This window comes from Oncorhynchus kisutch, linkage group LG26, assembly GCF_002021735.2.
Source record: "Oncorhynchus kisutch isolate 150728-3 linkage group LG26, Okis_V2, whole genome shotgun sequence".
NCBI lineage: Eukaryota > Metazoa > Chordata > Actinopteri > Salmoniformes > Salmonidae > Oncorhynchus > Oncorhynchus kisutch.
In genome coordinates, this window is record NC_034199.2 from 39,875,786 (window position 1) to 39,901,829 (window position 26,044).

Genomic DNA, 26,044 nt, shown 5'->3' on the forward strand with positions numbered 1-26,044 from the left:
AGATCCTCTCTCCCTATTCATTACAGTGACACACAGGGCAGCTAAAGAGATCCTCTCTCCCTATTCATTACAGTGACCGACAGGGCAGCTAAAGAGATTCTCTCTCCCTATTCATTACAGTGACCGACAGGGCAGCTAAAGAGATCCTCTCTCCCTATTCATTACAGTGACCGACAGGGCAGCTAAAGAGATCCTCTCTCCCTATTCATTACAGTGACCGACAGGGCAGCTAAAGAGATCCTCTCTCCCTATTCATTACAGTGACACACAGGGCAGCTAAAGAGATCCTCTCTCCCTATTCATTACAGTGACACACAGGGCAGCTAAAGAGATCCTCTCTCCCTATTCATTACAGTGACCGACAGGGCAGCTAAAGAGATCCTCTCTCCCTATTCATTACAGTGACCGACAGGGCAGCTAAAGAAACATCACTGAGTTCCATCAGGACCAATGGCAAAGGCTATGTCTGCCTACCCATTCATTGTGAGAATATGTTTTGTTTATTCAGTCAGTATTTGAGCAAGATTTGTTACCCTCTATTTGTGCACACTTAATCCAGTTACGGGTGTTTACTTCATGATTTGCAAAGAGAGCAGCTCTGAAAATAGAATATCCAATCAAAGAGAAGGATTCATCCCGGGAACCGAGGGAGATTCTGGATGGACATTCTGTTAACATGATTTGGGAGGTTTTTGGTCACACATTAGATAGGAACCCGTTGGAGGAAAGAGAGTCTGCATTTGTCAAATTTTCCCTCCAAGGATCTGCCACATTTAGGTATGATAGCTAGCCATAATTTGAATGTGCAGGCGATGGAGGTCAGTATTCAGTGCTTGTATATAATGTGTTTTATGCACTAGGCTTTAATTAAGAAGTGTGTGATTTGCACAGCAGTGTGTCCCAAATGGAGAGAGCTAACCATGGAGGGAGTTGTACATGACTGATGATTCCTTAATGTAGTGTTAACTTGTTATGTACATAATGCTATGTCTGATAATACTACATCTGACAAATGCTACATCTGTTAATGCTACATCTGACAAATGCTACATCTGATAATGCTACATCTAACAAATGTCACATCTGACAAATGTCACATCTGATAATGCCACATCTAACAAATGCTAATCTGATAATGCTACATCTGATAATGCTACATCTGACAAATGCTACATCTGATAATGCCACATCTGATAATGCTAACTCTGATAATCCTAATTCTGATAATGCTACAGCTGATAATTCTAAATCTGCTAATGCTATATCTGACAAATGCTACATCTGACAAATGCTACATCTGACAAATGCTACATCTGACAAATGCTACATCTGACAAATGCTACATCTGACAAATGCTACATCTGACAAATGCTACATCTGACAAATGCTACATCTGATAATGTTTCACATGATAATGCTACATCTGACAAATGCTATCTCTTTCTCCAAACGCTGGCTCTTTCTCCAAACGCTGGCTCTTTCTCCAAACGCTGGCTCTTTCTCCAAACGCTGGCTCTTTCTCCAAACGCTGGCTCTTTCTCCAAATGCTGGCTCTTTCTCCAAACGCTGGATCTTTCTACAAACGCTGGATCTTTCTACAAATGCTGACTCTCTCTTAAGGTTGCTTCCTGAGAGGATAATTGAGGAAAAACACTTAAAGGCAGCTTAATGGAATACTGTAGAGAAGGTGCAATAGAAAGAGAGAGAGAGAAAAGAGAGAACTGCAAGCAAGCCCAGGGTCTCACTATTCAGGCTTTCACACAGTGTACCCATCCTGAATACCTGATGAAAGAAACCCTGGGAACAACTATTCAGCACCAGATTCAACAGGCAACCGACCAAATCATCCCCAAAATCATCACAAGGCAACCCACCAAATCATCCCTGAGAGGAGAGTATGTTCCTCCGTCTACCGCCCCCTTAGTTTATCCTTACAGTGTTTTGGTGCAGAAGAGACCTGCTGCTGCCTCCAGTGCATAGTACAAGCCACTAATAGGAAGTCAAATCACTACCATTACCAAGTACTTAACATCCATATTACAATTAAATCATGTTACCTAGCCAGCAGATTGGTCTGGTACTGTACATTTGATGATTTACAGTTCCTTCAGAGTATTCAGACCCCTTGACTTTTCCCACATTTTATTAGGTTACAACCTTATTCTAAAATGTATTAAATAATCCCCCCCCCCTGATACATTTACACATCATAACCCATAATGACAAAGCCAAAATAGGTTTTTTGATATTTTTGCAAATGTATTACAAATAAAAAAACGGAAATATTACATTTACATAAGTATTCAGACGCTTTACTCGTTACTTTGTTGAAGCACCTTTGGCAGCTATTGCAGCATCGAGTCTTCTTGGGTATGACGCTACAAGCTTGGCACAACTGTATTTGGGGAGTTTCTCTCATTCTTCTCTGCAGATCCTCTCAAGCTCTGTCGGGTTGGATGGGGAGTGTTGCTGCACAGCTATTTTCAGGTCTCTCCAGAGATGTTAGATTGGGTTCAAGTCCAGGCTCTGGCTGGGCCACTCAAGGACATTCAGAGACTTGTACCTAAGCCACTCCTGCATTGTCTCGGCTGTGTGTTTAGGGTCGTTGTCGTGTTGGAAGGTGAACCTTTGCCCCAGTCTGAGGTCCTGAGCTCTCTTGAGCAGGTTTTCATCAAGAATCTCTCTGTACTTTTCTCCGTTCATCTTTGCCTCGATCCTGACTAGTCTCTAGGTGCCTGCCGCTGAAAAACATCTCCACATCATGATGCTGCCACCATCATTCTTTACCGTAGTGATGGTGCCAGGTTTCTTCCAGACGTGAGGCTTGGCATTCAGGCCAAATAGTTCAATCTTGGTTTAATCAGACCAGGGAATCTTGTTTCTCATGGTCTGAGACTCTTTAGAGGGCTGTCGTGTGCCTTTAACTGAGGAGTGGCTTCTGTCTGGCCACTCTACCATAAAGGCCTGACTGGTGTAGTGCTGCAGAGATGGTTGTCCTTCTGGAAGTTTCTCCCATCTCCACAGAGGAACTCTAGAGCTCTGTCAGAGTGACCATTGGATTCATGGTCACCTCCCTGACCAAGGCCCTTCTCAACCGATTGTTCAGTTCGGCCGTGCGGCCAGCTCTAGGAAGAGCCTTGGGGGTTCCAAACTTCTTTCATTTAAGAATGATGGAGACCACTGTGTTTTTGGGGACCTTCAATGCTGCAGACATTTTTTGGTACCCTTTCCCAGATCTGTTCCTCGACACAATCCTGTCTCGGAGCTCTACGGACAATTCCTTTGACCTCATGGCTTGTTTTATGCTCGGACATGCACTGTCAACTGTGGTACCTTGTATAGACAGGTGTGCACCTTCCAAATCATGTCCAATCAATTGAATTTACCACAGGTGGACTCCAATCAAGTTGTAGAAACATCTCAAGGATGATCAATAGAAACAGGATGCACCTGAGCTCAATTTTAAGTCTCATAGCAAAGGGTCTGAATTTGTAAATAATTAATAATAATAATAATATTGTAAATAAGGAATTTCTGTTTAATATGTTTCATACATTTGCAAAAATTCAAAAATGTGTTTTTGTTTTGTCATTATGTGTAGATTTCTGAGGAATTTAAGTTAAAAAAATATATATTTTAGAGTAAGGCTGTAACGTAATAAATTGTGGAAAAAGTCAAGGGGTCTGAACACTGTACATCATAAAATCAACAGTCTTTTGATTGATCCAAAAAATGATGCTGGTACAAATGCTCAGACTGACAGACAGTATAATGATCTAATAAGCTATGAAACGGAGGTAGCTTAAATCTATTCACTATGGTTATGTTATTTTAAATTGCTTTATGTAGAAATATGTGAGTAAAGTAAAGTAGAGGTAAAGAAACACATGCGCAGAGCGTGATCCGCACATGCTCAGGAGCTTCGGGATCTTTAGTTTGGAGAAAAAAAGTCCAGGAAAAATTGGATCTGCAGTCACGGCATAATTTAAATGTATTCATGATGTTGAATAGCTTAATGTTTTGAATCCCAATTAACTGGAGGAGGAGAGATGGTGCTCTTGATACGGTCATTCTACATAAATCCATATTTATACAGAGCATAATTATGAAGAGCAGGGGGGTGATAAAGGAGGCATGACAAGGTGCTTGAGAGGTCCATAGCTGGAGGATTCCATCTGGTGATCAGATAATTGGGGATAGCTATTAGATATTTATACATAAAGCATCTGCATATTGAATGTGGACTAGGTTCTCACTCACCTTCCGTCTGCTAGTGTTGCCCGGACAACTGCCCATGCTGCCACGAACAGAGCTGGAACACCTGGAATTGGAATGATGAAAAGAACAGCAGCTTCCTACAAATGTTCTAAACACTAATTAAATAGAGCACCAGGGCCCTAACATAACGAAATTACTTAATTGATGGTTTTCTATTGAATTTGTGTTATTCCTTTTTTCATAACTATGTTGTTGCATTGTTCTGTTCCTATGTAACAGCTCACTAATAACAGCTGCAATAGCACAGGAACAGGCTAGTTTGACACGGCTGTTGGAACCAAACATTTCAAGTCACACCAAAAGGACAGATTTCCACCAGTCTAATGTCCATTGCTTGTGTTTCTTGGCCCAAGCAAGTCTCTTCTTCTTATTGGTGTTCTTTAGTAGTGGTTTCTTTGCAGTAATTTGACCATGAAGGCCTGATTCACGCAGTCTCCTCTGAACAGTTGATGTTGAGATGTGTCTGTTACTTAAACTCTGTGAAGCATTTATTTGGCCTACAATCTGAGGTGCAGTAACTCTGGGTCTTCCTTTCCTGTGGCGGTCCTCATGAGAGCCAGTTTCATAATAGGGCTTGATGTTTTTTGCAACTGCACTTGAAACTTTCAAAGTTCTTGAAATGTTCCGGATTGACTGACCTTTATGTCTTAAAGTAAATGGTGGACTATCATTTATCTTTGCTTATTTGAGCTGTTCTTGCCATAATATGGCCTTGCTCTTTTACCAAATAGGGCCATCTTCTGTATACCACCCTACCTTGTCACAACACAACTGATTGGCTTAAACGCATTAAGAAGGAAAGAAATTCCACAAATTCACTTTTAACAAGGCACACCTGTTTACTGAAATGAATTCCAGGTGACTACCTCATGAAGCTGGTTGAGAAAATGCCAAGAGTGCGCAATGCTTTCATCAAGGTAAAGGGTGGCTACTTTGAAGAATCTCAAATATATTTAGATTTGTTTAACAATTTTTTGGTTACTACTACTACATAAATGAGTAGGTGTGTCCAATCTTTTGACTGGTACTGTATAATGTATATATATATATATTTACATATACTTCTATACACATTAGTCATCATAGATTGGTGTACAAAAACAAAACACGAATTGATAGCTGAGCAGTATAAAAATATGCAATGTTTGTTGTCCATAAATCATATATTACTGTGATATATACAGTTGAAGTCAGAAGTTAACATACACTTAGGTTGGAGTCATTAAACTCGTTTTTCAACCACTCCACAAATTTCTTGTTAACAAACAAAGTCTGTTTCATCCTTGGGAGCAATTTCCAAATGCCTGAAGGTACCACGTTCATCTGTACAAACAATTGTATGCAAGTATAAACACCATGGGACCTCGCAGCCGTCATACCACTTAGGTAGGAGACGCATTCTGTCTCCTAGAGATGAACGTAATTTGGTCTGAAAAGTGCAAATCATTCCCAGAACAACACCAAAGAACCTTGTGAAGATGCTGGAGGAAACAGGTACAAAAGTATCTATGTCCACAGTAAAATTAGTCCTATATCGACATAACCTGAAAGGCTGCTCAGCCAGGAAGAAGCCACTGCTCCAAAACCGCCATAAAAAAACTAGACTACGGTCTGCAACTGCACATGGGGACAAAGATTGTATTTTTTGGAGAAATGACCTCTGGTCTGATGAAGCAGAAATAGAACTGTTTGGCCATATTGACCATCGTTACGTTTGGAGGAAAAAAGGGGAGGCTTGCAAGCTGAAGAGTACCATCCGAACCGTGAAGCAAGGGAGCGGCAGCATCATTTTGTAGGGGTGCTTTGCTGGAGGAGGGACTGGTGCACTTCACAAAATAGATGGCATCATGAGGGAGGATAATTATGTGGATATATTGAAGCAACATCTCAAGACATCAGTCAGGAAGTTAAACATTGGTCGGAAATGGGTCTTCCAAATGGACAATGACCCCAAGCATACTTCCAAAGTTGTGGCAAATGGCTTAAGGACAACATAGTCAAGGTATTGGAGAGGCCATCACAAAGCCCTTGACCTCAATCAATTGAGTGTATGTAAACTTCTGACCCACTGGGAATGTGATGAAAGAAATTAAAGCAGAAATAAAAAATTCTCTCTATTATTATTCTGACTTTTCACATTTTAAAATAAAGTGGTGATCATAACTGACCTAAAACAGGGAATTTTTACTAGGATTAAATGTCAGGAATGGTGAAAAACTGAGTTTAAATGTACTTGGCTAAGGTGTATGTAAACTTCCGACTTCAACTGTGTATATATATATATATGACTGTGTTTGCGGGTGTAAAACCATTGCACGTAAGGTAGGACAACTTTAATGTTGGTATATTACATAAGAAAACACATTTGCATGTTTTTTACTTTAAGCAAGAAAACAAACCACTCTGCTGAATATGACCGTTCTAACATAACAACTTGTTTACTCCGACACCCTCATATTTACTTCACATAAATGTAATTACATGGTTCTCTGGGTTGACATGGATCGCAGTTGTAATTCTCTGTCTCGGCTGAGTGGCTTAACCAAAGAGACAAAATCACATTGATTGACTGTGATAGAAAGGATGGTTTGTTTCTAAGTGTGTATGTGTGTGTGTGTGTGTGTGTGTGTGTGTGTGTGTGTGTGTGTGTGTGTGTGTGTGTGTGTGTGTGTGTGTGTGTGTGTGTGTGTGTGTGTGTGTGTGTGTGTGTAAGTCTGTGTGTGTGCGCATGTGTGTGTGTGTAAGTCTGTGTGTGTGTAAGTCTGTTTGTGTAAGTCTGTGTGTGTAAGTCTGTGTGTGTAAGTCTGTGTGTGTAAGTCTGTGTGTGTAAGTCTGTGTGCCTGTCTGCTTGCCAGCATGCCTGCGTTAGTCAACAAACACAAAGTTCCCTGGGAGCGTATTTCCAGCTCCTTTCGCCTGAGAAAAGTTGTTATTTTTACATCTACATTTCAAACATCTGTCATGGTCTCTGCTCTCTAACAGGAAGAACACATCAAACGAGAATGGAAGATGAATAAAAACAACATTTACCATAAGAGGGAGGGGAAGTATCAAAACAAACAAGCAAGAGTCACTGTGAGGCCGAGTGGGGAGGAGAAGAGGATGTAAGAGGATTGGGGTAGATGCTATTGATGATTGTTTTCTGAATGTGCCTCTAATACAGGGGCTGTGAGAAGAGACTACTCTAATACAGGGGCTGTGAGAAGAGACTACTCTAATACAGGGGCTGTGAGAAGAGACTACTCTAATACAGGGGCTGTGAGAAGAGACTACTCAAATACAGGGGCTGTGAGAAGAGACTACTCTAATACAGGGGCTGTGAGAAGAGACTACTCAAATACAGGGGCTGTGAGAAGAGACTACTCTAATACAGGGGCTGTGAGAAGAGACTACTCTAATACAGGGGCTGTGAGAAGAGACTACTCTAATACAGCTGCTGTGAGAAGAGACTACTCAAATACAGGGGCTGTGAGAAGAGACTACTCTAATACAGGGGCTGTGAGAAGAGACTACTCTAATACAGGGGCTGTGAGAAGAGACTACTAACACAGTGGCTGTGAAAAGAGACTACTCTAATACAGGGGATGTGAGAAGAGACTACTCTAATACAGGGGCTGTGAGAAGAGACTACTCTAATACAGCTGCTGTGAGAAGAGACTACTCTAATACAGGGGCTGTGAGAAGAGACTACTCTAATACAGGGGCTGTGAGAAGAGACTACTCAAATACAGGGGCTGTGAGAAGAGACTACTCAAATACAGGGGCTGTGAGAAGAGACTACTCTAATACAGGGGCTGTGAGAAGAGACTACTCTAATACAGTCGCTGTGAGAAGAGACTACTCTAATACAGCTGCTGTGAGAAGAGACTACTCTAATACAGGGGCTGTGAGAAGAGACTACTCTAATACAGGGGCTGTGAGAAGAGACTACTAACACAGTGGCTGTGAAAAGAGACTACTCTAATACAGCTGCTGTGAGAAGAGACTACTCTAATACAGGGGATGTGAGAAGAGACTACTCTAATACAGGGGATGTGAGAAGAGACTACTCTAATACAGTCACTGTGAGATGAGACTACTCTAATACAGCTGCTGTGAGAAGAGACTACTAACACAGTGGCTGTGAGAAGAGACTACTCTAATACAGGGGCTGTGAGAAGAGACTACTCTAATACAGGGGCTGTGAGAAGAGACTACTGATACAGTGGCTGTGAGAAGAGACTACTAACACAGTGGCTGTGAGAAGAGACTACTTTAATACAGGGGCTGTGAGAAGAGATTACTCTAATACAGGGGCTGTGAGAAGAGACTACTCTAATACAGGGGCTGTGAGAAGAGACTACTCTAATACAGGGGCTGTGAGAAGAGACTACTCTAATACAGGGGCTGTGAGAAGAGACTACTCTAATACAGGGGCTGTGAGAAGAGACTAATCTAATACAGGGGCTGTGAGAAGAGACTACTCTAATACAGGGGCTGTGAGAAGAGACTACTCTAATACAGGGGCTGTGAGAAGAGACTACTCTAATACAGGGGCTGTGAGAAGAGACTACTCTAATACAGGGGCTGTGAGAAGAGACTACTCTAATACAGGGGCTATGAGAAGAGACTACTCTAATACAGGGGCTGTGAGAAGAGACTACTCTAATACAGGGGCTGTGAGAAGAGACTACTCTAATACAGGGGCTGTGAGAAGAGACTACTCTAATACAGGGGCTGTGAGAAGAGACTACTCTAATACAGGGGCTGTGAGAAGAGACTACTCTAATACAGTCGCTGTGAGAAGAGACTACTCTAATACAGGGGCTGTGAGAAGAGACTACTCTAATACAGGGGCTGTGAGAAGAGACTACTCTAATACAGTCGCTGTGAGATGAGACTACTCTAATACAGCTGCTGTGAGAAGAGACTACTAACACAGTGGCTGTGAGAAGAGACTACTCTAATACAGGGGCTGTGAGAAGAGACTACTCTAATACAGGGGCTGTGAGAAGAGACTACTGATACAGTGGCTGTGAGAAGAGACTACTAACACAGTGGCTGTGAGAAGAGACTACTCTAATACAGGGGCTGTGAGAAGAGACTACTCTAATACAGGGGCTGTGAGAAGAGACTACTCTAATACAGGGGCTGTGAGAAGAGACTACTCTAATACAGGGGCTGTGAGAAGAGACTACTCTAATACAGGGGCTGTGAGAAGAGACTAATCTAATACAGGGGCTGTGAGAAGAGATTAATATAATACAGTGGCTGTGAGAAGAGACTACTCTAATACAGGGGCTGTGAGAAGAGACTAATCTAATACAGTGGCTGTGAGAAGAGACTACTCTAATACAGTGGCTGTGAGAAGAGACTACTAACACAGTGGCTGTGAGAAGAGACTACTCTAATACAGGGGCTGTGAGAAGAGATTAATATAATACAGTGGCTGTGAGAAGAGACTACTCTAATACAGTGGCTGTGAGAAGAGACTACTCTAATACAGTGGCTGTGAGAAGAGACTACTCTAATACAGTGGCTGTGAGAAGAGACTACTGATACAGGGGCTGTGAGAAGAGACTACTGATAGTGGCTGTGAGAAGAGACTACTCTAATACAGTTTGTGATGACGAACAGACTACTCTAATTCAGTGGCTGTGAGAAGAGACTAATCTAATATCAGAGATGTCAGATCAACAATCAATTCTCCCTGGCGCGGGACAACTGAATAAAAAGAGTGGGAGGAAATATGCTCTACGAAATCACATTCAGCGTGTTATTGAAAAGAGGAGTTATGTCACAAAGCAGGGCATGAGTACAGTGTATGTTTGCTTATGCTCAGCTTGCTTTGTTAAATGGTAATGGTAGATTTGTCTATCTGCTGACACAGTGCTTTGAATTACGGTGATGGTAGATTTGTCTCCCTGCGGGGACAGTGCATTGTTGTGCGGTGATGGTAGATTTGTCTCCCTGCGGGGACAGTGCATTGTTGTACGGTGACGGTAGATTTGTCTACCTGTGGGGACAGTGGCGTACCTTGAGTTTCTATCATGTCACCTGATTAAAGGGGTTAAGAACAGCACTGAAGTGTCCTATAAAGTCTCCTTTTGGGTCGTACAGTTAAGTGGTTTCTAGGATCATGAAAGTAAGGATTACAATATCAATGGCTTAGTGGGAAACATTTTTTAAACATCAACCCTGTGGGTCTTACAGTAAAGGGGTTCCAAGGACAAAGGGAGCATTTGTTTTGATGAAGAACCAAAGAATGATTTAACACATTTTTTTTAAAGAAATATAAATGAATATTAGTTCTTAAAAGAAGAACGAGACAACGTCCAACAAACTTCCTAGTCTCGTATTCAATCAGCAACGTGAGACAGGCGGAAAGGGAGGTCTCCTCAAGCTAAATAACCGACATCACTGTTGCCACCTGTAGATGCCAGTTCCTTCCCCCACAACACACCTACCTGAGCAACACACCTGAAACCCTGTGGTAGAACCACTATCACGCTGTCTCAATGAACTCTACCCCAGTATGGTTTTAGCCCTTAAAATTGAGTCAGACCTTTACACCAATATAGGAGTTAATGGTAGGTGATCCTATAGTACTGGGGACTCATTTGGAATCTATGGAATGAGTACTTATCATCAGCAGGTGGCAAACACACACACATTCTTTGCAGGGTTGTTTGATGACTGGACATCATGGTGGGCTGAAGTGTGGTTCAATTAACTCTCTCTGAAGCAGGGGTCCCCAACCTTTTCTTGCATGAGAGCTACTTTGTTTTTTAAATGAATCATGTCGTGAGCTACAATTCTTTTTGCTAGACATTAAACAGGCACGTTCTTCTCTTCTCCACTGCAACTCTTCACCGCAGCTCTTTCTCAGGTCCTTCGTGTACTAGTGCAGTATGTTTTATGTCAATATGGTAAAATAATGGTTAATAAACAACTCTAAGAGGGCCCTATAAAATCTGTGATTTTTTCCCCCACCAAATTCTGTGATATTTTCCCAAATTAGGATTTTTTAGTTTTTCACTCTTAAAATAAAAATTGTTCGTAAAGAAACAATGAAATTGTCCATGTCAATGCTGAAATCACATTTTTTGGGGTTCTGGAAGAACTAACACATTTAGATTTTTGAGTGTAATTTGTCTTTAATTGTGCATCTGACCCTTTCATTGTGCATCTGACCCTTTCATTGTGCATCTGACCCTTTCATTGTGCATCTAGTGCATGTGGAATGTGCTGTCTAATGTGCCAGTCTTTCATGGCAATGTTTGCAAATAACAACTAATAGACAGAAATAATATACACTACTGGTCACTAAGTTTTACACCACCTACTCATTCGAGGGTTTTTCTTTATTTTTACTATTTTCTACATTGTAGAATAATAGTGAAGACATCATAACCATGAAAAGCATATGGAATCATGTAGTAACCACTCCTTCAAGACTGTTGGAATGGCATCCCAGGTGAAGCTGGTTGAGAGAATTCCAAGAGTGTGAAAAGCTGTCATCAAGGCAAAGGGTGGCAACTTTGAAGACTCTCAAATATAAAATATATTTTGATTTGTTTAACACTTTTTTGGTTACAACATGATCCCACATGTGTTATTTCATAGTTCTGAGTGTACTTTTGTCAGGTAAGCCTACCTTGCAATTAAAATCTAATTGATACGGTTTGGGGTAAAGTATTTCTATTCAAACCACAAGACAGTTATCATATCAAATGACTACACAAAGAGTGATAGACAAATGCACGGACCACACAGACAGACAGGGGAAATATTGCTGGAAATTAATTGGCAGATATTGTGTTAGGTTTGTCTTTTTAAGCCAATAGTGGCTAACCAGGGGTGGGATTATGTCAATGTTGTGTTGATTACATAGTAGCTGGGAGCTTGCTGTGTCTGATACTTGTGAGATTTGTTAATGACAGTTTGTGGTAGAACATGTGAAAATTGCATGAACTTTCAGAATTGTTTGGAGGCTACTCACATGTGGGTTGCAAGCTACTGGTAGCTTACGATTCACCTGTTAGAGACCCCTGGTCTAAAGCCTGCTGTCGCTGATAAATAGTTTGTGCTGGACAGAGCAGGGGTGTTTCTCATCATGCATACTACCGTGCTCCGAGGGACGGAGTATGAGTCCAAATCAAAATATACGAAACGGAGCATGGAGGGCACTTCTTGAATAAGTACTCCATCTGTACGTGTTTTGAAGCATGTATCGATGTAAGCTTCAAAGGAAAGTATGCAAAGAAATGACAACCACTTAAAAACATTATGCACATTTTCTTGAAATTAATGGCGGCCATTATTTGAGCTGAAGCGTGAGAAAATACACCCCACCCTTTGAATTGAAATGTTGCCTATTCACATCTAATATGTTGCTTGAAAACAATATTTGATCTTGATACGTTAACAAATACTTAAAAAAAAATAATAATAATTTGGAATGGTTACCTGCCTACAATTACCACAGTAGTGTGTGTAGGTCGCAAGCCAATAGTAAGTCAATAGAGCTAACTGGCTAGCTACTAATGTTAGCTAGCCAAACAGCCACGAATAATTGTTAGCTAGCTACCAATGAAGAATTGAAATCTACATTGGATAACATTGGTCACAGTATCTCGGACCTGCCTGGTGTGTTCCTTGTTCTTCATGATGCTCTCTGCGCTTTTAACGGAACTCTGAGAGTGCAGGTGCATTTATACGGAGACTTGATTACACACAGGTGGATTGTATTTATCATCATTAGTCATTTAGGTCAACATTGGATCATTCAGAGATCCTCACTGAACTTCTGGAGAGAGTTTGCTGCACTGAAAGTAAAGGGGCTGAATAATTTTGCACGCCCAATTTTTCAGTTTTTGATTTGTTAAAAAAGTTTGAAATATCCAATAAATGTCGTTCCACTTCATGATTGTGTCCCACTTGTTGTTGATTCTTCACAAACAAATACAGTTTTATATCTTTATGTTTGAAGCCTGAAATGTGGCAAAAGGTCGCAAAGTTCAAGGGGGCCGAATACTTTCGCAAGGCACTGTATCTAGCTGATAATTAAGAAGTAAAAAGTTTGCTTTTTGTGTCTCTATTGTTGCCATTGTCCTGACTGGAAGAAGGTTCAGTGAATGGGGAGATGCAACATGAGGTAATACAGTAGGTTGAGTGGGAGGTAATACCGTAGGTGGAGTGCGAGGTAATACAGTAGGTGGAGTGGGAGGTAATACAGTAGGTGGAGTGCGAGGTAATTCAGTAGGGGGAGTGGGAGGTAATACAGTAGGTGGAGTGGGAGGTAATACAGTAGGTGGAGTGCGAGGTAATACAGTAGGGGGAGTGCGAGGTAATACAGTAGGGGGAGTGCGAGGTAATACAGTAGGGGGAGTGCGAGGTAATACAGTAGGGGGAGTGGGAGGTAATACAGTAGGGGGAGTGCGAGGTAATACAGTAGGGGGAGTGGGAGGTAATACAGTAGGTGGAGTGCGAGGTAATACAGTAGGGGAGTGGGAGGTAATATAGTAGGTGGAGTGGGAGGTAATACAGTAGGTGGAGTGCGAGGTAATACAGTAGGGGGAGTGCGAGGTAATACAGTAGAGGGAGTGCGAGGTAATACAGTAGAGGGAGTGCGAGGTAATACAGTAGGGGGAGTGCGAGGTAATACAGTAGAGGGAGTGCGAGTGCTTCTCAAAAGTAATGTTTTATACATTCTCCACACTCTCGTCCTCACAAGAACGTACTCAAGAGAACGCCCTCTGAGAATGCTCTTGGAGCATGAGAGTGTGGAGCACGGTAGTATGCATATTGAGAAACACCCCAGGTATCAGTGCAATATCATTGTGTATTGGCTGCTAGCACAGCAAACATGGATGAAAATCTAATTTAGATGACAAACATGTACTTTGGTCAACTTTATAAATATTGATAGCATTATTACCAAAGCTCTTGATTAAATAAACAACGATTTGGACACTAAATGCGTTTTTAGAATGCACACCAACCCAATCCAATCCAATCTCATAAAGGCTGCGGCCCTATGATGACATCACCAGACACAGGTCTCTGTAACCAAATAGTTTTCATCTCAATGAAAATCATCTGTAGTGAAATGAAAATGGAAATCTCGACACACACACTCACCCCATCCGATGAGGGTGAAGCCCCACAGGTACTTGGTGTCTGAGAGGAAGGCCATGAAGATGAGGCTGTGGAGGTACAGACCCTCCACCAGGATCCAGTAGTAATTAGTGGCCAGGAAGTAGATGAACAGCAACACTGTCACTTTACACCCAATCTGGAGAGAGAGAGAGCGAGAGAGAGTGAAAGAGAGAGAGAGAGAGAGAAGGGAGAAATGGGGAGGGGAGAGAAATCAATATAGAACCTCGTTAAAGCTTTGGAACTGCCCCAGGGTTTCACTGTCTTTCACAATCATCCTTCCCCCGCAAAAAAATCATTTATTCTCAACACAGGTATTAAATCAAAGTCCCTGTTCAAGTTCTCGTCTTTCTAAAGAGGTAAGTGGTTCTGGTTCCAGGGAGGCCCATGCTATCTCAGATGTTGAGAGACAAGCGGGAGGGAGATAGCAGATGCTTTTCATAACTGACGACAAGTAATTATGGGGACGCAACACTCCCATTTCCAGCCTAAGGTCTGTTAAGTGCCAAAGGAAGTTTGAGTCTAAATGGAAATAACAGCATCCAAGAAACACATGTAGACACATCCATCACAGTTTGAGACAACGACTTACAATGTGATTTTTCTCTAAATGGCTTCCCTGCCAGCCCACATTTAGTCATGCCAAGCCATTAGAGAAGAAAGAGCCACATTAGTATTGCTCATTGCCAAGCTTTGACTGAGTTTCTTTCTACACTACTGGCTTTGGGTATCTGATTTGTATTTAACCGTCCAGAATTTGAACTACAGGAACTACTCCCCTTCGATAATGAACTCTGGATCCCTTTGTGATGCTGAACCAAGATCCTTGTTTACCAACTTTACACTGTGAACTGTAAACTTTACACAGTGTATCTTCAAACTGAGAGAAAAATAAAACTGCAGTGTAAACTTGCGATGACTGTGGTTGATAACCTTATTGGCTATTTACAACACAACAGAGAGCATTGACGTGATGCGAACCTTAGTTCTTAGTGATACTTTTAACTCTCATATTAAAAGGAGCTGCTTTGACCAATTAGATGGTATTATCCATTTGCATTAGGAGACTCATGAAACAATTGACCTTCTGTACACGTTCACACATCAGCATGGGTGTGTATTCGATGTCGTTGAGTAGATCAAATGTGCCAGGGGATTGACAGATGCCTTGACAAGCACTAGTCATATTGATCTTAACTCCATGCTGTAAGATGCCCTCGGGGTGTTTTAATCAGCCTATTAGCTAAACTTGAGTAGATCAACACTACAGCAGCTCAAAGAACAGGAGACTCCATACTGTGTTCAGAAATAAATAATTATGTCTCTGCCTGGCCGGTTCCACTCTCTCCACTGGGATTCTCTACATCTAACCCTATTACAGGGGCTGAGTCACTGGCTTGCTGGTGCTCTTCCATGCCGTCCCTAGGAGGGGTGGGTCACTTGAGTGGGCTGAGTCACAGACGTGATCTTCCTGTCTGGGTTGGCGCCTCCCCCTTGGGTTGTGCCGTGGCGGAGATCTTTGTGGGCTAAACTCGGCCTTGTCTCAGGATGGTAAGTTGGTGGTTGAAGATATCCCTCCAGTGGTGTGGGGGCTGTGCTTTGGCAAAGTAGGTGGGGTTATATCCTGCCTGTTTGGCCCTGTCCGGGGGTATCATCGGATGGGGCCACAGTGTCTCCTGACCCCTCCTGTCTCAGCCTCCAGTATTTATGCTGCAGTAGTTTATGTGTCAGGGGGCTAGGGTCAGTCTGTTATATCTGGAGTACTTCTGCTGTCTGAATTTAAGTATGCTCTCTCTAATTCTCCCTTTCTTTCTCTCTCTCGGAGGACCAGAGCCCTAGGACCATGCCTCAGGACTACCTGGCATGATGACTCCTTGCTGTCCACAGTCCACCTGGCTGTGTTGCTGCTCCAGTTTCAACTGTTCTGCCTGCGGCTATGGAACCCTGACCTGTTCAACGGACGTGCTACCTGTACCAGACCTTCTGTTTTCAACTCTCTAGAGACAGCAGGAGCGGTAGAGATACTCTTAATGATTGGCCAACTGACATTTACTCCTGAGGTGCTGACTTGCTGCACCCTCGACAACTACTGTGGTTATTATTATTTGACCCTGCTGGTCATCTATGAACATTTGAACATCTTGGCCATGTTCTGTTATAATCTCCACCCGGCACAGCCAGAAGAGGACTGGCCACCCCTCATAGCCTGGTTCCTCTCTAGGTTTCTTCCTAGGTTTTGGCCTTTGTAGGGAGTTTTTTCCAGCCACCGTGCTTCTACACCTGCATTGCTTGCTGTTTGGGGTTTTAGGTTGGGTTTCTGTACAACACTTTGAGATATCAGCTGATGTAAGAAGGGCTATATAAATACATTTGATTTGATATGTCACTAACATGTAAAACAGTTGTTAGCTATGTCACTAACATTTAGAACAGTTGAGACCTATGTCAGTAACATGTAGAACAGTTGAAAGTTATGCTTTGACACAGCTATTATGTATATGATGTTGAAGAGTAAATGAATGATACAGATTAAAAACGAAGAATATGTATATACACACCCACCTACAAATATATACATACACACTTACATACATATTAACTATATATATATATATATAAAGTACCAATCAAAAGTTTGGACACACCTACTCATTCAAGGGTTTTGTTTTTGTTTTTTATTTATACTATTTTCTACATTGTAGAATAATAGTGAAGACATCAAAACTATGAAATAACACATATGGAATCATGTAGCAACCAAAAAAGTGTTAAACAAAATACATTTTATATTTTATTTATTTATTTTTATTTATTTTACCTTTATTTAACCAGGTAGGCAAGTTGAGAACAAGTTCTCATTTACAATTGCGACCTGGCCAAGATAAAGCAAAGCAGTTCGACAGATAAAACGACACAGAGTTACACATGGAGTAAAAACAAACATACAGTCAATAATGCAGTATAAACAAGTCTATATACAATGTGAGGTGAGAAGGGAGGTAAAGGCAAAAAAGGCCATGATGGCAAAGTAAATACAATATAGCAAGTAAAATACTGGAATGGTAGTTTTGCAATGGAAGAATGTGCAAAGTAGAAATAAAAAATAATGGGGTGCAAAGGAGCAAAATAAATAAATTAATTAAAATTAAATACAGTTGGGAAAGAGGTAGTTGTTTGGGCTAAATTATAGGTGGGCTATGTACAGGTGCAGTAATCTGTGAGCTGCTCTGACAGTTGGTGCTTAAAGCTAGTGAGGGAGATAAGTGTTTCCAGTTTCAGAGATTTTTGTAGTTCGTTCCAGTCATTGGCAGCAGAGAACTGGAAGGAGAGGCGGCCAAAGAAAGAATTGGTTTTGGGGGTGACTAGAGAGATATACCTGCTGGAGCGTGTGCTACAGGTGGGAGATGCTATGGTGACCAGCGAGCTGAGATAAGGGGGGACTTTACCTAGCAGGGTCTTGTAGATGACATGGAGCCAGTGGGTTTGGCGACGAGTATGAAGCGAGGGCCAGCCAACGAGAGCGTACAGGTCGCAATGGTGGGTAGTATATGGGGCTTTGGTGATAAAACGGATTGCACTGTGATAGACTGCATCCAATTTGTTGAGTAGGGTATTGGAGGCTATTTTGTAAATGACATCGCCAAAGTCGAGGATTGGTAGGATGGTCAGTTTTACAAGGGTATGTTTGGCAGCATGAGTGAAGGATGCTTTGTTGCGAAATAGGAAGCCAATTCTAGATTTAACTTTGGATTGGAGATGTTTGATATGGGTCTGGAAGGAGAGTTTACAGTCTAACCAGACACCTAAGTATTTGTAGTTGTCCACGTATTCTAAGTCAGAGCCGTCCAGAGTAGTGATGTTGGACAGGCGGGTAGGTGCAGGTAGCGATCGGTTGAAGAGCATGCATTTAGTTTTACTTGTATTTAAGAGCAATTGGAGGCCACGGAAGGAGAGTTGTATGGCATTGAAGCTTGCCTGGAGGGTTGTTAACACAGTGTCCAAAGAAGGGCCGGAAGTATACAGAATGGTGTCGTCTGCGTAGAGGTGGATCAGGGACTCACCAGCAGCAAGAGCGACCTCATTGATGTATACAGAGAAGAGAGTCGGTCCAAGAATTGAACCCTGTGGCACCCCCATAGAGACTGCCAGAGGTCCGGACAGCAGACCCTCCGATTTGACACACTGAACTCTATCAGAGAAGTAGTTGGTGAACCAGGCGAGGCAATCATTTGAGAAACCAAGGCTGTCGAGTCTGCCGATGAGGATATGGTGATTGACAGAGTCGAAAGCCTTGGCCAGATCAATGAATACGGCTGCACAGTAATGTTTCTTATCGATGGCGGTTAAGATATCGTTTAGGACCTTGAGCGTGGCTGAGGTGCACCCATGACCAGCTCTGAAACCGGATTGCATAGCAGAGAAGGTATGGTGAGATTCGAAATGGTCGGTAATCTGTTTGTTGACTTGGCTTTCGAAGACCTTAGAAAGGCACGGTAGGATAGATATAGGTCTGTAGCAGTTTGGGTCAAAAGTGTCCCCCCCCTTTGAAGAGGGGGATGACCGCAGCTGCTTTCCAATCTTTGGGAATCTCAGACGACACGAAAGAGAGGTTGAACAGGCTAGTAATAGGGGTGGCAACAATTTCGGCAGATAATTTTAGAAAGAAAGGGTCCAGATTGTCTAGCCTGGCTGATTTGTAGGGGTCCAGATTTTGCAGCTCTTTCAGAACATCAGCTGAATGGATTTGGGAGAAGGAGAAATGGGGAAGGCTTGGGCGAGTTGCTGTTGGGGGTGCAGTGCTGTTGTCCGGGGTAGGAGTAGCCAGGTGGAAAGCATGGCCAGCCGTAGAAAAATGCTTATTGAAATTCTCAATTATGGTGGATTTATCAGTGGTGACAGTGTTTCCTATCTTCAGTGCAGTGGGCAGCTGGGAGGAGGTGTTCTTATTCTCCATGGACTTTACAGTGTCCCAGAACTTTTTTGAGTTAGTGTTGCAGGAAGCAAATTTCTGCTTGAAAAAGCTAGCCTTGGCTTTTCTAACTGCCTGTGTATAATGATTTCTAGATTTGAGATTCTTCAAAGAAGCCACCCTTTGCCTTGATGACAGCTTTGCACACTCTTGGCATTCTCTCAACCAGCTTCATGGGGAATGCTTTTCCAACAGTCTTGAAGGAGTTCCCACATATGCTGAGCACTTGTTGGCTGCTTTTCCTTCACTCTGGGGTCCAACTCATCCCAAACCATCTCAATGGTCCTTAAGTAAAAAAATACTTTGATGTACTACATAAGTAGTTTTTTGGGGTACCTGTTTTTATTTTTTATTTTACTTCACTACATTCCTAAAGAAAATAATTAACTTTTTACGCCATACATTTTCCTTGACACCCAAAAGTACTGGTTACATTTTGAATGGTTAGCGGGACATAAAAATGGTCCAATTCACAGACTTATCAAGAGAACATCCCTGGTCATCCCTACTGCCTCTGATCTGACGGACTCACTAAACACACATGCTTCGTTTGTAAATTATGTCTGAGGAATGGAGTGTGCCCCTGTCTATCCATTAATAAAATAAAAACTACAAAATGGCGCCATCTGGTTTGCTTAATATAAGGTATTTAAAATGATATATACTTTTTTACTTTTACTCAAGTAGTATTTTATTTGACTGACTTTCACTTGAGTCATTTTCTATTAAGGCACCTTTACTTTTACTCAAGTATGACAATTGGGTACTTTTGCCACCACTGGATCCCTCAGTCACCTCTCTTTCTGTGACTGTCTCTCTTACACCCTTTCTCTTGCTTCTTTTCTCTATTCCCTCTGTATCTGCTGACAGTGCTACTAGAGACCATGTTATAATATCCAGAAACCCTGAGTTTGAAGCTCTGGCACCTCTCATCACCACATTGAGCTATGGGGAATGACCAATTTGCCCCAACGTACTGAAGATCAGTCCGAAGGACATCCTCAGGTTACTCACAACTGCGAAATGCAAGATTAAGATATTTATAGTCTCTGCTCTCCCACTTTGTGTGTCCCACTTTCGGGGTCCCACTGTTATACTGAATACTTATGTAAATTATATTTCCCTTTTTTCTTTATTTTTATAAATTAGCAAAATAAAATCTAAAAACCTATTTTTGCTTTGTCATTATGGGGTACTGTGTGCAAATTGATGAGAGAGAAAAACAATGGAATCCATTTTAGAATATGGCTGTAACGTAACAACATTTGGAAAAAGTCAAGGCGTCTGAATACCTTTCGAATGCACTAAACTGCAGTATACTGTATAATATGTTCCAATAATAATATGTTCCATTTAGTTTGTGTCCACATAGTCATCCATCCACCTTTGAAAGAACCCTAAAGCTACAGTATGTTTAAAGCTTTTCTGTCAACTCTCTCCTCACCAATCTGAAGGAGAAAATATATATATATATATTTTTTTGCAACCCATCCAGGAGCCTTGAAGTGAAACACAGGGTATGAAGAGGAGGAAGAGAAGAAGGAAGAGAAGGATCAGGATGAAGAGAAGAGGGAGGAGGAAAGAAAACTCACATTTGGAATTTGCTGTAACTAATTGTCTAGATTTAGCTGATTCTGATCATCAGGTCAGTCAGTATGCTTTGACGAACTTCCTACTTTGAAGTCTCACGGGCAGAAGCCCACTCACAATTCAGCCAGAGATTAAATCACACAGCTAATTAACTGAAAACATAATCTTATCTCAAGCGGACTGCAGAATTGCACATTAAATCACTCATAAAACAAAAAGCATACAAGTATTTTTTTTAAAGATGCACATCCCATGGTAAGAGCCATTGGCACTACTTTTTTGGGACAAGCTCTGAGCAAAAGCACTGTGACCTAAACCATAAAGGTTCAGCTGGTGTCTCGCACCTGAGAGACCAACGACTGTGTAAATACGTATTGTTCTGTGGCAGCTCTCAGTAAACACATAACAGACAGCCTTCAGGCTTATGTGTCATCTATATGAGTCAGAAGCATTTACTCTAGTGCCAACATTTACTACAAAGTGTAAATAGGATCATTTTGGTCCTAAAGTCAGTATCATCCAAAATAAAGATTTGCAAGACATAAGGAATCTAGGGTATGTAACAGTTTTCCTTGGGTTGGATTTATTTCAGTCCTGCCCACATGCCCACAGCTGTCAGCACCCAAGTAATCATACATTCAGAGCGCAGCTGCATGAAACCTGAACCTGAACGTAATGCAGACTGACTGTGGTACATTTGATTTGACTTTGGATATTCCTGTTTGGGACCATCAGTAAATTAAGTACATTCATTTACACAATATAGGACAATATTTTCACATTTCGAAATTTAAATAACTTTCCAATACATTTCAAACCAACTATAAATTGTAGAAATCAGAAAACTATTGAAAGTATTGAAAGCAGAAAAAAGATAATTAAAAGATATGCAACATGAAAATGTTTTCAAATTTACACTGTGTAATTTGCTGGCGGTCCCTAACTAGCCCCACTGATAGCCTATCCATAGCCAAGCCAACTTTGCCAAGGTAGTACTGTACACAGGCCGGCTGAAGCTACAGTAATTGGCGAATGAAGTTTGCTAGCTTGCAAAACCTAAGCTACTTCCAGATCTGGTTTCAAATGATCTAGAAAGGTGAGTAACTAACTGTATACCATTTTGGCAGAGTGAATGTACACCCACATCAAAGCACACATCCAAGACCAAAATCTCTTTCTCAGTGGCATTTCCTAATGAGGAGGATTGAAACCGAGGATCAGTTTAGCCCCTATTTAAAGCAAAACAGAAAACAAAATACAGTACAGTAAGAAGCACAAACCATTCTAAATGTTCCTGGTGAACAACTACATTAAAAGGGAAGAGGTTAAAGGGATGGTTTGAGGTTTTGGCAGTGAAGCCCTTTTTTTTTAACCTTTATTTAACAAATTCTTATTTTCAATGACAGCCTAGGAACAGTGGGTTAACTGCCTGTTCAGGGGCAGAACGACAGATTTGTACCTTGTCAGGTCAGGTGGTTTGAACTTGCAACCTTCCGGTTATTAGTCCACCGCTCTAACCACTAGGCTACCCTGCCACCCCTTTATCTACTATCTATCTATCCCTTTTTTTATGTCTCTGGGTCCAGTATGAAGGAAGTTAGTTTCGTGAGCCAACGCTAACTAGCGTTAGCACAATGACTGGTAGTCTACAGGAACAGCTAGCATAAAAATGGTATCCACAAATGGTATCGTTCTGACTCTAGTAGATAAAAGGCTTAATTACCAAAATCTCAAACTATCCCTTTAAAGTGAAACATTCCAGTCTGTATAGCTTTGAACTATTTGAACCAGCTTTCCCTGATAAACAAAATACATTTAAAAAATGTGTGTGATGCCTGTGAAGCCTATTGCCGCTGGCTAGCAGGCTATAGAGCTAAGCTAGTGCTCCCAGTGGTCTATCCTCCCTCACATGTTCAGTGTGTGTATCTCTGACTATACAGTAATTACAGAGCAGAGGAGGTTGCAGTAGGGGAACAGTCAGACTTAGAGTTTTTCAGAGCTGGACGAGGGTTGAAATTTAGGTTGATATTGAATGGAAACCACATCCATGTTAGTGAAGACTATAGCCTTGGGTTACTGAGCTCAGCCTGTCTAATGAGCTTTTCCAGTGCATCAGCATGCATGGCTTTGGCTGTGTTTAGACAGGCAGCCCAATTATCATATTTTTTTTTCACTAATTGATCTTTTGATCAATCAGATCAGCTCTGAAAATGTTCTGATGTGAAAAGTTCTGCTGCAATTGGTCAAAAAAATATAAAAAATAAGGGAGGGTTTGGCCCGGGGTAGGCCATCATTGTAAAAATAAAAATGTGTTCTTAACTGATTTGCCTACTTAAATAAAGGTAAATTAGGGATCAGAGCATGTATAATTATGTGTCCACCACGATGCAAAAGGACGCTTGTCATAAGATGCCTGGAAACAAGAAGCTTGAAACTAGTACTACTCCCGTTACATGGGAAGAACGTGTCAAAACGTGCAAACAGAATCCCAAAAAAGAGAGAGCCTCTCCCATGGAAGTCTAATCTGTATTTTTCAAGGGCACATCACAGGGGTGCTGGACCGAAGAAAATGTGTAGAAATGAAGTAGGACCCGCACACACAGCTGCATTCACTAGACTAATTAAAGGAGCAATTGTGTCTAATGGAGCAATTGTGTGTGCAGGTCACTGTTTTATTTATTCATGAGTCCTGGAAGAGCAGGGGTTATTGGGATTCTTAGGGAGAAGAAGTGAAGGAGGGGCAGGAGTGAAGGAGTAGCGGCATAGAGAAGTGGAGGAGAGCAAGAGTGGGAGGTGCAGGCAGGAGATGCAGCACAAATACTACTCACATACTGAGAGTTATCCAGCGGCGCCATGGCCACAGTCTTGAAGTTATCCATGAGCACGGCATCAAACTCCTGCAGGCCGGCGCTGGTGTGCACCACCCGGTCTTTGACGAAGATGCTGACAGCTCGGAGCATGAAGGAGACAAACAGGTGGATGTGGATGTAGTTCCTGGTACAGTGGAGACGCCTGACAGGAAACAGAGGCACAGGAAATGTTAAAATCTCTAATAGCTGAGACACTCTGAAAATATAAACTTCTATAAGCAGCGTGTGGCCGCGTTGTGTTAGCAACCACCTTCTGTATGAGCACTAACACACCCAGCAGGTGGTCGATATTCTGGTCAGAGGCCCGCTGGTTTTTCCCATAAGAGTATGTTATAACCCCTCTACAGTCTAAGCTCTGTCTAAGCTGGGGGAAGGGGAGGGATGGTCTACTAAGCTATATGGAATTGTTTTAAGAAGGTCATACCAAGGATCATTTTGCTATTTGATCTTGAATTTTAAAACTCCTTCAAGTATAAAAAAAAACACATTGAATAACAAATTCACTACATGGAACAGATAGCCCCGCAATAAGTTTGTTCTGAAGTGTCTGTCCTATGTCTGAAAGATAAAAAAAAAAGTTTTATTTGATTTGGTTAAATGATCACATATAGATATTTAGCAGATGTTATTGCGGGTGTAGCGAAATGCTTGTGTTCCTAGCTATAACAGTGCAGTAGTATCTAAAAATAACTCACAACAATACACACAAATCTAAAAGTAAAATAATGAAATTTTAAAAATATATAGTCATTAGATCGAGCAATGTTAGAGTGACTAAAATACAGAAGAATAGAATACAGTATATACATACATATGAGGTTAACTTCACTAGGGTAGGGGGCAGCACACTTTTTTGGATGAAAAGCATGCCCAACTTAAACTATATGCTACTCAGTCCCAGAATATAGGATATGCATATAATTAGTAGATTTGGATAGAAAATACTCTGGAGTTTCCAAAACTGTTAAAATAATGTATGTGAGTATAACAGAACTGATATGGCAGGCGAAAACCCGAGGAAAATCCACCCAGGAAGTACTATTATTTTGAAAGGCTGTTTTTCCATTGAAAGCCTATCCACCATACAAAGACTTAGGACCCAGTTCACAAGCTCTGTGCCTTCCTCTACATGTGACCAGTCTTTAGGCATTGTTTCAGGCTTCTACTCTGAAAAATGAGGGAGGTACAGCACTTTCAATCAGTGACCAGTGGAAATTTCCATTCATCAGCCATGCGCCTGATCGGGAGCGCGCATTTCTAGTTTCTCCTTTCCTATTGACAAAGATTTTGTCCGGTTGAAATATTACTGATCATTTATGACAAAAACAACCGGAGGATTGATTTTAAACATCGTTTGTCATGTTTCTACTAACTTTTATTATACTTATTTAAAACTTAAATGCCTTCTGCATTCGGATTACTGGGCAAAATGCTCGAACAAAAAGGAGGTTTTTGCTCATAAAGAGAGGGACATTATCGAACAAAACAAACATTTGTCTAACATGGAGACCTGGGAGTTACACCAGATGAAGATCAAAGGTATGTGATTCATTTTTATGCTATTTCTGACTTTTGTGACACTCCTTGGCTGGAAAATGGCTGTATGCGTTTCTGTGGCTAACTAACATAATCACAAAGTGTGCTTTCGTCGTAAAGTGTTTTTGAAATCTGACACAGCGGTTGCATTAAGGAGATGTTTGTCTATATTTCCATGAAAACACTTGTATATGTTTATGATGAGTATTTCTGTCATTTTATGTGGCTCTCTGCACTTTCACCAGATGTTTGTTTGAGACAATGCATTTCTGACCACAACGCGCCTATGTAAACTCAGATTTTTGGATATAAATATGAACTTTACCTAACAAAACATACATGTATTGTGTAACATGAAGTCTTAAGAGTGTCATCTGATGAAGATCATCAAGGTTAGTGATTAATTTTATTGATATTTCTGCTTTTTGTGAATCCTCTCTTTGGCTGGAAAAATGGCTGTGTTATTCTGTGAATAGGCACTCACCTCACATAATCATTTGGTTTGCTTTTGTCGTAGAGCCTTTTTTGAAATCGGACACTATCGCTGGATTTACATCAAGTGTATCTTTAAAATGGTGTAAAATACATGTATGTTTGAGGAATTTTAATTATGGGACTTCTGTTTTGAATTTGGTGCCCTGCAGTTTCACTGGCTGTTGACGAG

The 26,044-nt window shown here is 41.4% G+C and overlaps 1 protein-coding gene across 1 annotated transcript in view; it reads right to left on the bottom strand.

Moving 5' to 3' along the window:
• LOC109871437 (parathyroid hormone 2 receptor-like) overlaps positions 1-26,044 on the bottom strand; it is a 76,521-nt gene that overhangs the window by 21,674 nt on the left and 28,803 nt on the right. The window contains exons 7-9 of the mRNA XM_020462332.2: positions 23,803-23,986; positions 14,401-14,554; positions 4,261-4,321 (exon numbers count right to left, since the gene is read on the bottom strand). Of these exons, the coding sequence (XP_020317921.1) occupies positions 4,261-4,321; positions 14,401-14,554; positions 23,803-23,986 (399 nt within the window). The remainder of the gene's footprint in view (positions 1-4,260; positions 4,322-14,400; positions 14,555-23,802; positions 23,987-26,044) is intronic.